At 48.0% G+C, this 14968-nt stretch overlaps 3 protein-coding genes across 3 annotated transcripts; 2 read left to right on the forward strand and 1 right to left on the reverse strand.

The window, feature by feature from the left end:
• Window positions 1-226: 226 nt before the first annotated feature.
• Window positions 227-2349, forward strand: BU24DRAFT_436678 (uncharacterized protein; the record flags this gene model as incomplete). The annotated part of the gene is made up of 5 exons (XM_033530167.1): window positions 227-803; window positions 856-944; window positions 1030-1920; window positions 1993-2231; window positions 2268-2349. The coding sequence occupies 5 exons, from the start codon at window positions 227-229 to the stop codon at window positions 2347-2349; spliced, it is 1878 nt and encodes a 625-aa protein (XP_033378918.1).
• Window positions 2350-4988: 2639 nt separating this feature from the next.
• BU24DRAFT_467196 (uncharacterized protein) lies at window positions 4989-5459 on the reverse strand (the record flags this gene model as incomplete). Its single annotated transcript, XM_033532429.1, has 1 exon — window positions 4989-5459. One exon carries the CDS (start codon window positions 5457-5459, stop codon window positions 4989-4991), a length of 471 nt encoding a protein of 156 aa, XP_033378919.1.
• Window positions 5460-10268: 4809 nt separating this feature from the next.
• Window positions 10269-14875, forward strand: BU24DRAFT_444476 (uncharacterized protein). The gene is made up of 4 exons (XM_033530639.1): window positions 10269-10636; window positions 10720-12343; window positions 12397-14392; window positions 14444-14875. The coding sequence occupies exons 1-4, from the start codon at window positions 10599-10601 to the stop codon at window positions 14863-14865; spliced, it is 4080 nt and encodes a 1359-aa protein (XP_033378920.1). The 5' UTR covers window positions 10269-10598; the 3' UTR covers window positions 14866-14875.
• The last annotated feature ends 93 nt before the right edge of the window (window positions 14876-14968 follow it).

The raw sequence follows: 14968 nt of genomic DNA on the forward strand, positions 1-14968 counted from the left end.
TATTCCTTACGGGCGTCCCGTCTTAGCAAGGTACTATTACAGTCCGGTCTCCTCCCTTCTTCTGCCGCCGACCGACCACGTCATAAGCGAATCGTCCAGAGGTAAAGTGCTCCCCACCGCTACATAGCAAACTTTGTAATCTAGGTATATTTCAGCCAGACTAAAGTTTGCGCCGGCAGTCATCACGGGGCAGTTCACTGGTTGCCACAATTGTCAAACAACTATCATGTCGGTCGGCGATATCCTTGGTATCGTGACTGTCCTCATCAAAGTAGGGGTGGATCTCTACAATCGAATTGACTCCATCAAGCAATCTCCCAGTGAGCTTCAGCTACTCACCGACCAGCTTGAAGTTCTGTTGAAGGTGCTTAAGGAGTCCGAGAATGACATCAGGGCCGACTCGTCAGGCTTTACAAGGATGCTGAATATCCTGAAAAGTATTCAAGAATCATACAACAAGTGTGCAAGAATCCTAGGCGTCGATTTTGCTGGAACTATAGTTGCCACTCAGAAGACAGCGATTAATGGTAAAAGTTTTACCAAGCGGGTGGTGATTTTTGCTCGAATTCCTAGTATTCTCGACGAGATTCGGGATAAAGCTGCACAACTTGACAAGATATCTAGCATACTGGCTATTTCAGTCCTCTCCGAGGTCCGGAAGCACCAAAAGGAATTGAGTGGGAAGGACTCTCATAAGTCCCTTGTCCCAATAGACACTACTTTGCACGATGAGTTGCTGGCCCTGAACCTCAGCACGGGATTCGCAAGTATCGACCGGATGGTGGAAAAGCTCATGAACGAATGTAAAAGCCTTGAGAATTTGCTCTCTGGTTCCTGACATGTCGGCTGTCCAAGATTATCAGGCGCAGAACCCAGAAGGAGCATCATTTTGGAAAGATCGATTCCAGAAAAGCAAACTGTACGCCTCGGCTCTTCGCTATGAGGTAATGACGCTTATAGCATCTCCATACTTTACTTTCACTTTGTTCTCCATTTGGATATACTACTGACGTGTTGCAATCTCAACAGACGTTTTATATTTCTTGGGCAAGATTCGTACATGAGGTCGAAACGTCCTTCCTTCTCAAAATGATGCCGACTGGAATTTTTGAAACCGGTAACATAGATTACATTCGCCTACAGGGATCTCGTTATTCCATCCACCAAAGTGGCACACGTTGTCTTTCCACCATCCGGCCTCTCTGGCTACCGGCTCTTCGATCTGCTCTTGATCACCTGCACAAAGGCTATGTCAAACCTGAGGATTATTTTGATTTGATACACGGCTGCTCCTTGTACGACGCACTGAGAAGGCTGGTTCTCGAAGGAGCTGGCTATGGTACGCTTATCGAATGCGAAAGAGCATCCGCTGATCTTCCCTTACCGGCGGCAATCGAGTCTCCTTCCGATCATATCGGTTGGATATCTGCCCAGATTGTGGCCGTTCCAACACCTGATGAACTTGGAATTATCACCGTCCGGGAGGCCATGGAATCAAGTAACAATGATCACTTTGGTTACTTCAATGAATCGCCCGGAGACAATCACGTGTATGTTCGTTATCTTCAAACTGGCCAAATCGAGCGCAAGAGTCTCTCAAGGCAAGTTCGTCCGGTTGGAAGCATTTCTGTTGGAGCTGAACTGTCCGTTCGTCGTGATCTGGATTCAGGCGATTATGCCTGGAGCTGCGATCTTCGCATCACCGAGTTCAAGGCATGTCGAGGTGGAGAGTATATTATTACGGCATGTAACCGTTCCACTTCTGTTGAATTTTCCACGAGACCTCTCAAGCATTCGTCTGACGATGTGTTTCATGGAAATGAGAACTCCTCAACTTCCGCCATACCGGAAATTTGCTGTACGCTTCTGGGGTCGTCGAAAGTTTTCATTCACCCGCCGAAGGTTGGTGAGAAGGTTCAGGTATGTACTACTTCACCCTACAACTACAGAAGACATCTTTTGCAATGCGATTCTCATTCTATGATTTGCTAGATCGAGTCCGATGGGTTCTGGTACGATTCAAGAGTTACAGCAATGGACGGTGACGAGATTGAGTTTGTCGATTGGGGAAATTTACCGAGTAACAGCGATACCAATATTGAAGAAGCTGAGCATCGCGTTGAAATGGAAGCGGAGGAGGATGACAGCTTCTTCTTCTCAGAAGAGCAATTGACGCAACTCGGGAAGGGCTCACCGCGTTTCTGGAGGCCGTGGCAAAAACACGTGAACAGGTACGACGTTCAACCCTAACGTTGCTTTCATATCAGCGACACGATCGAGGCACCTGTCATGTACCCAGTTTTTAAAGCAGCGGGTCGCTCGTTTGCATACGACTGTATGAAAGACTAAAAAATCAAGGTATCTGCATTTAGTTCAACAACATAATAGAGATAGTAGCCCTGAGAACAGCAGATAATCACGAATCAACTGAGCAGATCTTAATTTGAGCGATGCCCAAGATCCTCCGGCTCTAAAAACGATGACCTTGTCACCCTCAACAGATGCAGGACTTAGAATGCGGCGAAAGCGTGCTAAGCAGGTCAAAATAAAGAAGTGCTGAATATAGCCCTGTATACAAGCTCTCTGACAGTCATTCTGATATATGAGACATACACTACTGGTAGTAAAGGATGAAGAGAGAAGAGCCCATACAATTATACACTGAATATATGCAAATAGTGAAGGTAGAAACATGTTTCGAAGATACTATTACTGGCAGAGAAAACACACCCTACTTGAATCTAGGTAGTCTAGAGCCCTATGATAGCACAACATGTTCTACGCAACTGCGTAAGAAACGTCAGCGATTTAGATCGAAAGTTTGAGGAGCCGTTACATTGGAATTGTTGAAGAGTGATCTTGGTTCTCCAGATAGCATTATTCTTAGCAGATTTAATATAGATTCATACTTAACTATGAGTACATTATAGATTGCGATAGGTTTGCATCCTTGTTTATAGAGGAGATGAGGAAGTCACGATAATTACACTTGCACACTCGGCTTACGTGAAGTTTCAAGATCCAGTCTCTTGGAAAATATAATGAATAGATCATTGTTTTTATATAGATACCTTCGGTTTTCTTATATTGTGCTATGCTACAAAACCTTATAAGGAAGCTATGCATTCCTGGATTTCTAGCGGTGAGGGCTATATTGCGAATCATCATTGATTGAATCGGTTTTCCAGGTATTAGCAACCTGTTACCAAAGATCAAGCTATGTAGATCAAGGAATTTATGTTCTCAGAAACTGTAGAGAACATAACTGTACCCTTTTTGCTGTAGAATGTGATCAAGTAGAGTTGTACCACTTCCTCAAGCTGCTTTGTGCGGCATTCCACCATCTAAGACACTGCGATATACGTATTCGCCGACGATCTGCTAGAGGTCGGAATCTGATATGAGCCTCAAGCCCATTCTTCCCTGTCTGCCGAATCCGGGTAGGTGTAGCGCCGTAGGAAGCAGTATTCTGATGATGGATTCCGCCGGTGTTGCTGCCCTACTTTGTCTTCTGCATATCACTCTAGTGACAGATTCCTGATTATATGCCTAGCTTCAGCGAATGTATCGTGCCGATGAAGTCGGAAATAGGTGTAACATATGTTTTCAACCGGCCTTGAGGTAAGCGCATCAAGAATCGAGAATGGGAGGTATTTTGGATTTTAATCCGGGAGCTCGTTCTCGGTTGGAATGATGGCGATCTTTGAAATGTTCTTTTTGTCATTGTTGTGTCGGCAGAAGTAGTATTAGCAAAATTGAACTCGATATGTTGACCTTGTGTCCTACAGGGACCGGTTGCACATACAGTATAGAAGGTTAATACCTACGACGTAGGTTACTGACTTCCTAGAAGCTTCTAGAGAAGCCAGCAGTGGCAGGGTATTGCACTGCGCAGGTTCTGTGTGTACCGTGCCAGTGTCAGCGGCGTTTGTACTAGCGGCAGAGGTGAAAAAGTCTAGGCAACGAAGAGCCACCCTGTACTTATACCCCCAATTGCAGATGCATTTGGACATTCAGATGCATTCTAAATTCTCCCTTCAATCGGTCTGGTGCCCATAGCTCAACCTTTTCGGAGAACGTTGTTTGCCCTCGCCTGTTGTTGCTGTTCCCAGCGGCACAAACATACCCCAACAACGCCAGACTATTGACATGTCAGAGTGTCACGATAAACATTCTATATGTATTTGAGGCTGAATGAGTTCTCCTCCTGCTTGGGGTCCTTTGCTGACTGTATTAGCAGGCAGTAATCCCATCTCGAGTAATGGTACGCCTTTCACCGGGGTTATGAACATCCGCCTACCACAATAGCATGCCCTGCAACCATTGCCGCGATTCTCACACTTGATACTGCAATAGAAAATCACTCTGGTTCACCCTGCCATCTGTTACAGACCCTGGAACGATGTTTGCCGCCATGCTAGCAGTAATGTCAAGCACCAGACCTACGAAGCGAGCGCCGCCGAACACTCCCCCACGCAGGACACACCCGTGCCTTGGTCTCTATTACACCGGTCCGATAAACTGCGCAAGAAGTTTGCTCGATATTGTTATTTGCATTAGACATGTTAGAAGATGGCACATACATAGACGGTGAAGGAACAGCAAGGAGGATGATGGAAGGACAACAAGATATACAAGGAGGAACTGCAACATGCTCCCAGACTCATAATAGCTCTAAAGATCTACGAAAGGTATTGGGGACTCTCTTCTGGGGCAACTTCGTTGATAAATTGTTGCGACATCTGGATTCTTGTACCAGAATTTCAGTTGGGGAGGAAGTTTGATTTTCGTCAAGGCAGACCAGATTGTTTAGCAATTACTGCTCGGAATCAAAAACAATATACATAAAAAATAATTGTATTATGTTGAGTAAAGGGAGTTCCATGTTAATAATACAAATATCTTCCTGTCTCACTTGATCGCCTTTGCATGTCTTATGCCAGGGGTATCGTTGGCAATTCTTCTCCGTGGTGTCCTCCCCTCTTATTCTAGTGCTCCTGGGCATCCTGACAATCGCACTGAGCGCGTGGCACTCGGTGACTACACGCGCCGCACTTTTTCCCTTTTCCTGACGACTTGGTTTTCGCAAATTCTGCATCTGCACAGGCCTTGTGGAGGTTGTGACCACAGCTGTATTTGCACCACCACAGTTGTGAAAGTGGTGCAAACGCTGTCGACTGTTTGCAGATTGCACAGTCTTCTCCAATTGGGTGGCGCCTCACGTCGTGGGAGACGGGGTTGGCCGACTGGACAGTTGTTCTGAGGGGAGCAGTGCCTTTAAACTTGTACTTGGCAGATACTGTGTATTTTAGATATTCTGCTGGAACGTTCGACTGCTTGCGCTCAGCGGGTGTTGTCGACTTCGGTTTAGCGGCTGGAAGAGCTGAGGAGCTACTGCTTGTAGACTCTGTGGACGCGACCTGAAGAAGGTCATCTGGCTTGAGGGGTATTGTGGCCATCATGCTAGGACCTGGAACAGCTGTTGCGCCAGCAAAGGGGCTGAATTCAGCAGGTAGAGATTCTGGAGTTGTTTAGCTTAGCATACTATAATCATGACGGATTGAAGAAGGAAACGATACGTATAGAATTGCAGAGTTGTAACGCAGCTAAAGCGTAGCGCTGCAGCTGCAGCTTGACAGAGTCTGAGATCGGAAAGGAGGTCATCTCCACAGGGGAAGAGACTTCTTCTGGACTTGATTGAATAGTCGTTGGGTTGTTAGCAAGAGGTGACAGCGCACTGCTCTACTCCAACCCTGCGGAGCTTGATTGTCTGAAGGCCTGAGTGCAGTTTCGGTGATAGGTTTGACGCTACACTAGAGTGCAGGATGACCTAGAGTTGACGTAGTATTGCTGGCAATACCGTTCCAATGTAAGCGTAAGTTCTCATGGGTGATGGAGAAAGGCTGCTTACCAGTTCGCTGAAGGTTGAAGTTCTATCGCAGAAGCTGCAGCAGTAACGCGTTTGGGCGCTGTAGCGAACCAACTTTCGACTGATACGATGAAGTAGACCAAGTACCAAAGAAGTGGCTCTCCAGAGGGATTTTGGATTGAACGAGGGAACCCCAGACTGAGAGTGTGCAATTGAAGAGTGTTGGAAGTGGGTTGCGTGTGTGTAAAGTCACTGGGGGAAATGAGGGTTGGTACTTAAGAGTAACACACGGACGCATAGGCAAACAGACCTTCAGTCCGCCTTTACCGCTGCTTTGCGGATGGGAGGCTGCCTACATGCACGGTCCATGAGAGAAGACTGCTTTGCTGTCATTAGACTTGTTCTTCTGATGTTTGTTTGAAAGGCCACGTTTCTCGTTTTTATCACTGTTGAAAGTGAGTCGATGTACTGCAGTGTGTGCGTGTGTGCGTATGTCTAGCGATTTTGTAGGAAGTAATACTGTAATCTTGATAGATGTCAGCAAAGAGCTTATTACTTAATACCAGAGCTTGAGTTTAAAAGGGAGAAAGGGCTTCGAAGAAATAGTGTTTGACAACATCAACACAGGATGCAGTGCAGAACTTAGCAAGACTTATGAGTGCTGCCTACCTAACGATTACGGGTCGTGCCCGTAATGCTCTCTACTACAGATGCGTCTATATGGAACGTTATGTATGGAAAATGTTCCTTATTACGTGCATCTCGAGTTCTCGACAACTGCTTAATGTAGCAATATACCCGATTTGTACAAGACACCTGCAAGCCTCCCTCGTATTTATCGACTAGGGTCTAGCCTAGCTTACTGTTCAACGAACTCTTATCACATACTTGAAAATGATGACCAGGACTGTTGTACCCAAGGTCTTGGGATGCAGTGGGGTAGATGAGGCTGTAGATACCGAGATCTCATTAAGTGGCGACTTTTAGATCATTGCAGGGGAACCTACTGCAATGGTAATTGTTGAGAGAGGCACGAGGAATATTCAGGTAAGCCTCGAAGCGTAAACATGCACAGCATATCCTGTTGCAAGTGCAGTAATTGGTTGATTCACGGCAGAGGCTTTTATTAAGTTTTGTCGCAAGCTTGCGCCCGATGAGAGAGCTTGCAGGAGATAAGTACAGCAATTCATATCGGCTGACTCCTTCCGATATATTGCAGATGTGTCGACAATGTCATTAAGGTAATCAGCAGACAGATTAAGGCATGACGTAGTACTAACTCGCGTTACAAACAGCTCTACAAAGTCGGCTTTCAAAGCCAAATATCAGTAACCCCCGGGGAAAGGCTCAGAGGTACAAATATGCCTCCCGGATATGGTACTCTACGCATTGCAAAACCAGGAGTCCTAGAGGTCCTACTGAAAGGCTGCTATACTTCTATGATGTGCCCCGAAATGGGGCTCAACCTAGTTGTACTTCCTACGACGTCAAAAGCCCCAAGCTCAATTTGGACTCTCGTTATCAGTTCTGTAGAGTATACATACACAACCGAGTGCTACGAGACTGCCAAGAGGCGCATGCTCTGCTGCCTGAGTGCCTCCACATATCCATCATTGACCTTTCCCGACGCTTCGTCTTTTGGTATTTCAACCTACAACGTTTCCTTCCAGGAATTCGTGAAGGATCATCGGATACATGAAATTCGAGGTTTGTGCTTGAGAGCTCAAAGTCCCACATAGACTGTCTATTCTGGGGACGGTGCCGTGTTTTGCTGAGCCGATGTTGTCTGCAACTTGTTCTTTGGTGTATGTTGTCAGTCTCGGATGTTACTGTGCAACAGAGGATTCTGAACTGATCTAAGCTGCACGATCAAGGATGCAAGTCCGTGTTGAAATTGTCGAATACAATCTGATAGCTGAGGCAGCCGGTTGAGTTGAGGGCTGCCCTGAGTGGCGCCGGTAATGGTGGAGTGCCACACTCCACAAGCTGCATCGGCGCCTTCACCCCCATGCATCAGAGCTTGATGTTCAAGTCAGAAGCACTTGTAATCTCGTAATCTTTGCACTATGTCGACTATTCTGGCTTGGATCTGCGTGCACTGGCTGCTTAGCCTGGAAGTATGCTACTCTCGCAAATTTGTAGCAAATCCAGGGAGGGGCGATAACTTAAGCGTATCTGGAGGAAGGAATGTAGATTCTGGGCTTTCGTTCCTATTGCAAGGCTGCAATGGACTGCGTAGCGTCTAGGTATATCGCGTCAGTGTGGGTAAGATAGGCGTGATGATTTCTTGTTCTGTCCGAATTAATGAGAGACAAATAACCAATAATACTGTAGATCTCAAAGAGCCCACGGTCATGATTCTGGTTATGTGTTCCCTGTATGCCCATTTTCTGAGGGATTTAGCGATCTTGGCAATCATGGTGAGTATATGAAAGCTCAGTGATCGTAGTCAACTGGTCCAATAGCTTATACAGATAACTGTGCCGGGTACAATAACAAGATAGCTGATGAGAAGAATAGACTTGATCTTGACTATTACGAAGCTCTTTGTCCAGAGTCTACTTTACCAAGCCACCCGTTGCCTGTCCATCATGTCCTGTCGATTATTGATCCAGCCCTAATTGACCCTACAGGTAGGCTTGCTGTAATTCAGCAAGCTACTTTTCATCTACGCGTCAAAACAACACTGGAATTATAATAGGTACCCAGTGCACACAACAGTCTTCTAGGCGAATTTACTACAATGCAAGGTAGGGTTAATATTAATAGAGGTTACAATCCAATCTTGTCTGTTCAAGGAAGTAAAGGTGCCCTAGTGAGTCTATACTGTCAAGCAAAACTAGCAACATCAACTCCGAGCTCACGTTCATCCAACGCGTTATCCAGGCTACAACCAACTTTGTTGTGCCTATTTCTAGGGACATCTAAGAGTGCTGTGATCATTTGAGCCCCTATATATATTTCAAAACTTACAATCCTTTCGTGGTGTCGGTAGAGAAGTGCGTAGCTATTTGGCACTGGTTTGCGCCGGTCTGGGTTCGACCCCGGGACCTGGATCACTCTGCCGGCATCGATTCTTTTTGCCTTTTTTTGCCTTTTTTTTGCTTCTTGAATATAATAGTAGCCTAGCGTAGATCTCCCGATAGTTCTCTGTAGCGTCAATTGAACAATAAGGCAAAGGATCGTATCGTATTGTCTTGAATCTATTGAAAGTGGTATTTGAAGAACAATTGGAGCCTATTCAGTCTAATCACTGTATTTTGTACAGAACAATTGGAGCCTATCCAGTCTAATCACTGTATTTTGTACAGAACAATTGAAGCAGTTTCTGTCTGATCACACCATCTCCTATTGAACAATACCAGTGCAACAATAGAGCTCTTGAAGTAACCACAGCAGCCTCAGAACCTCCAGTATAAATTGATTCTCCTTTGCAAACCAACTCTCTCAACCTCACAACCCGAAAGCAAACGCCAGTACCTACTGTCACCACTACTACACCAACAACAACTACATCCACATCCACATCCACATCCACATCCTCAACCACAACCACAACCACAACCACCATGAAGCTCCTCAAAGCAATGAAGAGCATCATCAAGGGCACCTTCGACCGCCTGAAGAGGGCCGCGCTGCAGGCTCAGCAGGCGTCTCCAACGATCGGCGGAGCACCAGATGCCGGCGAACGTAAGTCAACTACGCCTACAATTCCCATTGGTTCAGTCACTAACGTTGCTGTTGAAGCTTTCCCGGCGTTCGAAGACGACCCAAGCCACTTTGTGGTATATGAGCAGCACTGTACGGTCCATTGCGACCACAAGATCTGCCGCGTGGTCAACCAGACCACTTCCTCTCGCGGCCAGGCACTGCCTGAGTGCCAGTGCTGATCATCCATCAAGGAATCCTGTATATATAATTTTTGTATCAATCAATACCTCTCTGGGCTGCTTTGAGCAGCATGTTTAATTTGATATCGCGTGTGCACGTGAGTGATTCCTTCGTTCCACCAATCGCCTACAGCGCTCTGGCGCATACTGCTTACAGTTGATCTGCTGCATTGGAACATTGATCGAGAATGAAGTGTTCTAACGGATACTTGCGCCCGTACTGGAATGGTAAGACTATCGGGTATCCATGTGCGCCACCCCGATATGAGATGTACAGGGCTGAGACCGTCTGATACTGCCGATTGCGTCGATTGAGTGAGCGCCAGAAGGCCAAAAGGGGTATAAAAACTGCTTGTTTGACAACAACGCCTAAGCCAGCTCGGGTGTCTACAAGGCAGCGTGTCTAGGGTCTGCGTCTGCGCGAATGGCAGCTAGCGAATACGATCCCGCGTGCAACCATGGCTTATCAACCCCGCAATCCCTGGTAAGCGTTCGACTAGAAAAAACAGCCTCGCTATCAGCTGTCAGCGATAGCATTACTATTTCCTGATCTCTGTAGCTTGCTAAACCAATACAACCCCGCTCGACCGGTCCGGATGTCAGCAAGCGATCTCAGACAAACCTCGAAAGAAAGGATGAGCAGTTCGAACTTGTGGGTCGGTGGCACGTCGGCCCTGCTCCGCTGCTCCCGGAAGCTAATCTGGCGGCCGATGACATGAACCTTAAAGCTCTGGCGCGCCGCTGCGGAACTATTTGTGGTGACCTCCGTCATAGGTACACGCTCTGATAATTCGCCTCTGCGACCACATCCTGAGCGCAAGACGTTGTCGACTTCGACAATGGCTCCTGGATACAGGCTTGGTGTAGATGTTGGAGGGTACGTTGAAGAAGTCCGCCGCATTCCAGCGCCTGCTGGGCGAGTTCCTTGACTGAGCTATGCTGACGGGTTGCCTAATACAGAACTTTCACAGATATCTGCGTAATTACGCCAGAGGGCGAAACGGTCCGCGTCAAAGTCCTCACCGATACTACCGATCAATCAATAGGCGTACAAGAAGGTGTCACCAAGGCACGTAGAATTCTGAAGGAAAAATACAATTGGGACGGCAAGTTCGAGTATATCCACCATGGTACAACAACCGGAACGAATGCGATACTAGAGGGGAAGGGTGCAAAGGCTGGGCTAGTCGTAACAGCAGGACACAAGGATATCCTGACAGTCAGGAGGAGTCAAATACCTGGAGGGCTAGGAGCATGGATAAACTACGTTCAACCAGAGCCAATTGTGCCGCTGGAACGAACCGTTGAGGCCGTGGAGCGCGTCACCATTGGTGGGGATGTTTTCAAGAAATTGGACGAGAAGGCGCTCCGGGAAAGTCTGGTAGATCTGAAGAGGCAGGAACCTGAGGCTATTTCTGTATCTCTACTCAATTCCTTCAGCAACAACATCCATGAAACTCAAATCAGAGACATCTTGCGAGACGAATTCGGTCCCGATGTCGAGATTGTCACCTCGACAGATGTGCTCCCCGAAATCCAAGAATACGAGCGAACAGTGACTACTACGGCGAATGCGATCGTCAAGCCTGTCGTGAAGCGATATATGCACAATCTCCAGACAAAGCTTGCCGAGGAAACGGAAACGATACGAATCTTGAAGTCGGATGGGGATCTGACATCGGTTGACCTCGCTGGCGAGCTACCGGTGCATATCTTGATGAGCGGGCCAGCTGGTGGTGTGAAGGGTGTATCGCACCTGGTTGCGAAGAACACTCCCTACAAGAATTTAATCACGTTAGACATGGGAGGAACAAGTACGGACTGTGCATTACTCTCAGGTTCAGATGTTATCATTCGCCGTGAGACCAATATTGGACCCCTGGCCGTTAAGGCACCTTCCGTCGATGTTCGAACCGTTGGTGCTGGCGGCGGCTCTATCGCCATCTACAACGACTTTACGAAGCAACTCCGCGTCGGACCAGAATCCAGCGGCGCAAACCCAGGCCCTGCGGCATATGGCAAAGGAGGCTCACAGGCTACCGTAACTGATGCAAATCTTGTTCTCGGCTACCTGCCTTCACAGCTTCTCGGTGGCTCCTTCGAGCTTGACGTTGCGGCCTCTGCTGCGGCTGTTGAATCAATAGCGAAGCAGATGGGCATGGGGGTCACTGCCGCTGCAGAAGGCATCATTGACCTCGTGAACGAAGCTATGCATGGCGCCCTGCGCCTCGTATCTATCGAACAGGGTTTCGACCCACGCAATTTTGCTCTTGTTGCCTTCGGTGGCGCTGGTCCTCTACACGCCAATGCCCTCGGAAAGCTTCTTGGATCATGGCCTGTCATTGTGCCCCCAAGTCCAGGTATCCTATGTGCACAAGGAGATGCAACTACTAAAATGTCACACGAGCAGTCTTGCACTTATATTAAATTGTTTTCAAATATTACAACAGACGATCTTACATCTACGCTAGGGGAGCTTAAGGAAAATTGTATCAAGACCATGAAGGCTGCCCTCCATGAGAGTGCCAACCTCAAGATCCAGTATCAGACCGATATGAGGTATAAGGGACAGGCAATGACATTGGTAAGATACTGCGCTGAGCAGATGGCCCCTGAGGAAGTTAACCGGGTTTGCAGACTGTCGATTTCGCCGAAGAAGACTTGCACAACACACCTAGCTTGCTTAAAGCTCTACGCGAACAATTCTCGAAAATGCACCACCAGCAATTTGGTTTCTCACTCGAGGACGCCGAACTGGAAACGATGCGAATGCGTGTAAAGGCCTTGGACGCCTCGGAGGAAGTCGCTATCAAATCGATCGAAACGGCCGACGGTACCACGCCACCAGAGGATGCCATAGTGATGAAGCGCGACATAACACATGAAGGAAACAAAGTCGAGGCAATCTTCTGGGATCGGAGTAAGCTCACGAAAGCTGGTATTAAGATTCCCGGACCAGCTGTAATTACCGAGATGGATTCAAACACTCTCATCTTGCCTGGCTACATCGGCGAGATTGACTCCATGGGCAACATCTTGATCTGGCCTGCCGAGAAGAAAACGGAAGACAGTGCTGTTCACACTCGGGAATCCGCGCAGCAATTGATCAGAGAGCAGCCTTTGATCTCGACTCTCATCTCGTCTGCCCTGCAATCTATCCGCCGCGAAATGGACACGCTCATGCTCCGCTGCGCCATGTCACCTGCTATTCGTGAACAGCAGGATGAGTTCAACGTTATCACGAACACGCGAGGTCAAATGCTTGTTGGTCAATTTGGCAGCTTCATCACCCAGTTCTTGAACGGTTGGTCTGGCACAGTTGAGGAGGGGGACGTGTTTGTCACGAACGATGTTTATCAAATTGACGGTGCAGTTTCGCATTTAAACGACGTTATTGTACTGCTGCCAATTCACTTCAACCATGAACTGGTTGGGTGGGCCGCCAACTTTGGACATTTGACCGATATCCAAGGTAAGGTTCCAGGATCAATGAGTATAAATGCCCGGACAATCTACGAAGATGGCCTGCAAATACCAATCGTGAAGCTTTACGCTAAGGGCGTATACAACGAGGCACTCGCCAGCGTGTTCTTCCGGAACTCCCGTCAGCCAGAGTGGTTTCAGAGCGACCTAATTGCCCTTGTTGCAGCTTGCAGAACCGCCGCAGCCCGCGTCTGTGAGCTATGCGATCGATATGGACTGGAGGTGTACGAAGCGGCAACGGATGATCTCCTACTACAAAATCGGAGGGCGATTAAGACGATCATAGACGAGAAGATCGGTACCGAGAAGTCAAGCTTTACCGACTTCATCGACGACGATGGCCATGGCATTGGGCCATATGCGATATCATGCGCGATGCAGAAGCAGGGCGACAAGCTCGTCTTCGACTGGGACGGCACATCTCCCCAGTCTAACACGTCCATGAACTTCTACCTTTCCGTCACGATGTTCAAGATGTTCATCGGCTACTACCTCCTTGCAGTCTACGATCCCCACTGCGTCGTCAATGACGGGTTCCACGACCTCATCGACATCCGTATTCCCTCCGGCACTATCCTCCGACCCGTCCGCCCGGCAGCAGTGAGCTGTCGAACGCATCTACTAGGCCGAGTCATGGATGTAATGCAAGCGCTATTCGGGCAGAGGAACCCCGCGTACCGGTGCGCGGCTGGTTTCTCTGACTCTCCTCATCTCTTCTACTCCGGCTTCAAGCCGAACGGCGAATGGTTTCTTCTCTATCAAATTGGATTCGGCGGCGTACCGGCTCGTCCGATTGGCGACGGCCCAGACTGCCACTGCTTGTTCCCTGCGATCAAATCGATTCCCACAGAGAACATTGAACTATATTTTCCGCTCATTATCGAGGCGAATCAGGCATTGCCTGACTCTGGAGGCGCTGGATACTACCGAGGAGGTAACGCACAAAGAACACTCTATCGTTTCTTGAGCGAAGGGGAGGTGAGCATACATGACGACAGGTGGTTTGTCAAACCATGGGGGGTCAACGGTGGCAGTCCCGGGTCCCGGAGTAAGAAAATACTCTACAAGAACAATTCATACGGAACAGAGAAGGAGGGAGATAATAAGGAATTGCTGCAGAGCAAGCAGGATCATATCTACGTTCACCCTGGTATGTACCAACAATTATTCTGGGTTCCGACACCTTTGCTAACGATTCCAGGCGATGTTCTTGAATGGATTACCTGGGGCGGCGGCGGCCTCGGCGACCCTCTCACACGGCCTGCGCAGATTGTAGCGTCGGAGGTTCATCGTAAACTTGTAACATTTGCAGGCGCGGCAAACAACTACGGCGTGGTTGTTCGACCAGGCGATTTCACCGTGAATGAGGGCGCAACGAACGAGCTGCGGCAGAAGATGAGAGAAGACAGAAAAAGCACAGATTACAGCAAGAAGCTGGACTACGACCGTGGTGGCAGCATGGTTGAATTGATGGCAAGGTGTGAGGAAGAGACTGGACTACCGGCACCGCGACCACAGTGGGAGAAAAATCCCTACGGTCCACATGTGGGCTTGAGCTATGTGAAGGATTGGTACAGAAAGATGCGGGAAAAAGGACTGAATGCTTGGGATTTTAGTGACTGATTAAATGCCCTAATATAATCATTGGCTCCCAACATCAACTTCCCCTCTCATCTAGTTGTTTCCTCCCATACCGACAGTCTCTGATGATTCAAAATCCGAGATA

This window comes from Aaosphaeria arxii (assembly GCF_010015735.1).
Source record: "Aaosphaeria arxii CBS 175.79 unplaced genomic scaffold BU24scaffold_11, whole genome shotgun sequence".
Lineage (NCBI taxonomy): Eukaryota > Fungi > Ascomycota > Dothideomycetes > Pleosporales > Aaosphaeria > Aaosphaeria arxii.

What these genes read in the sequence shown, in the direction of transcription:
- BU24DRAFT_444476 (XM_033530639.1), top strand. Translation starts at nt 10,599, where the DNA reads ATGGCTCCTGGATACAGGCTTGGTGTAGATGTTGGAGG. An exon ending in AGGGACAGGCAATGACATTG is followed by an intron (nt 12,344 to 12,396) that starts GTAAGATACTGC and finishes CCGGGTTTGCAG; the next exon opens with ACTGTCGATTTCGCCGAAGA. An exon ending in TCATATCTACGTTCACCCTG is followed by an intron (nt 14,393 to 14,443) that starts GTATGTACCAAC and finishes TAACGATTCCAG; the next exon opens with GCGATGTTCTTGAATGGATT.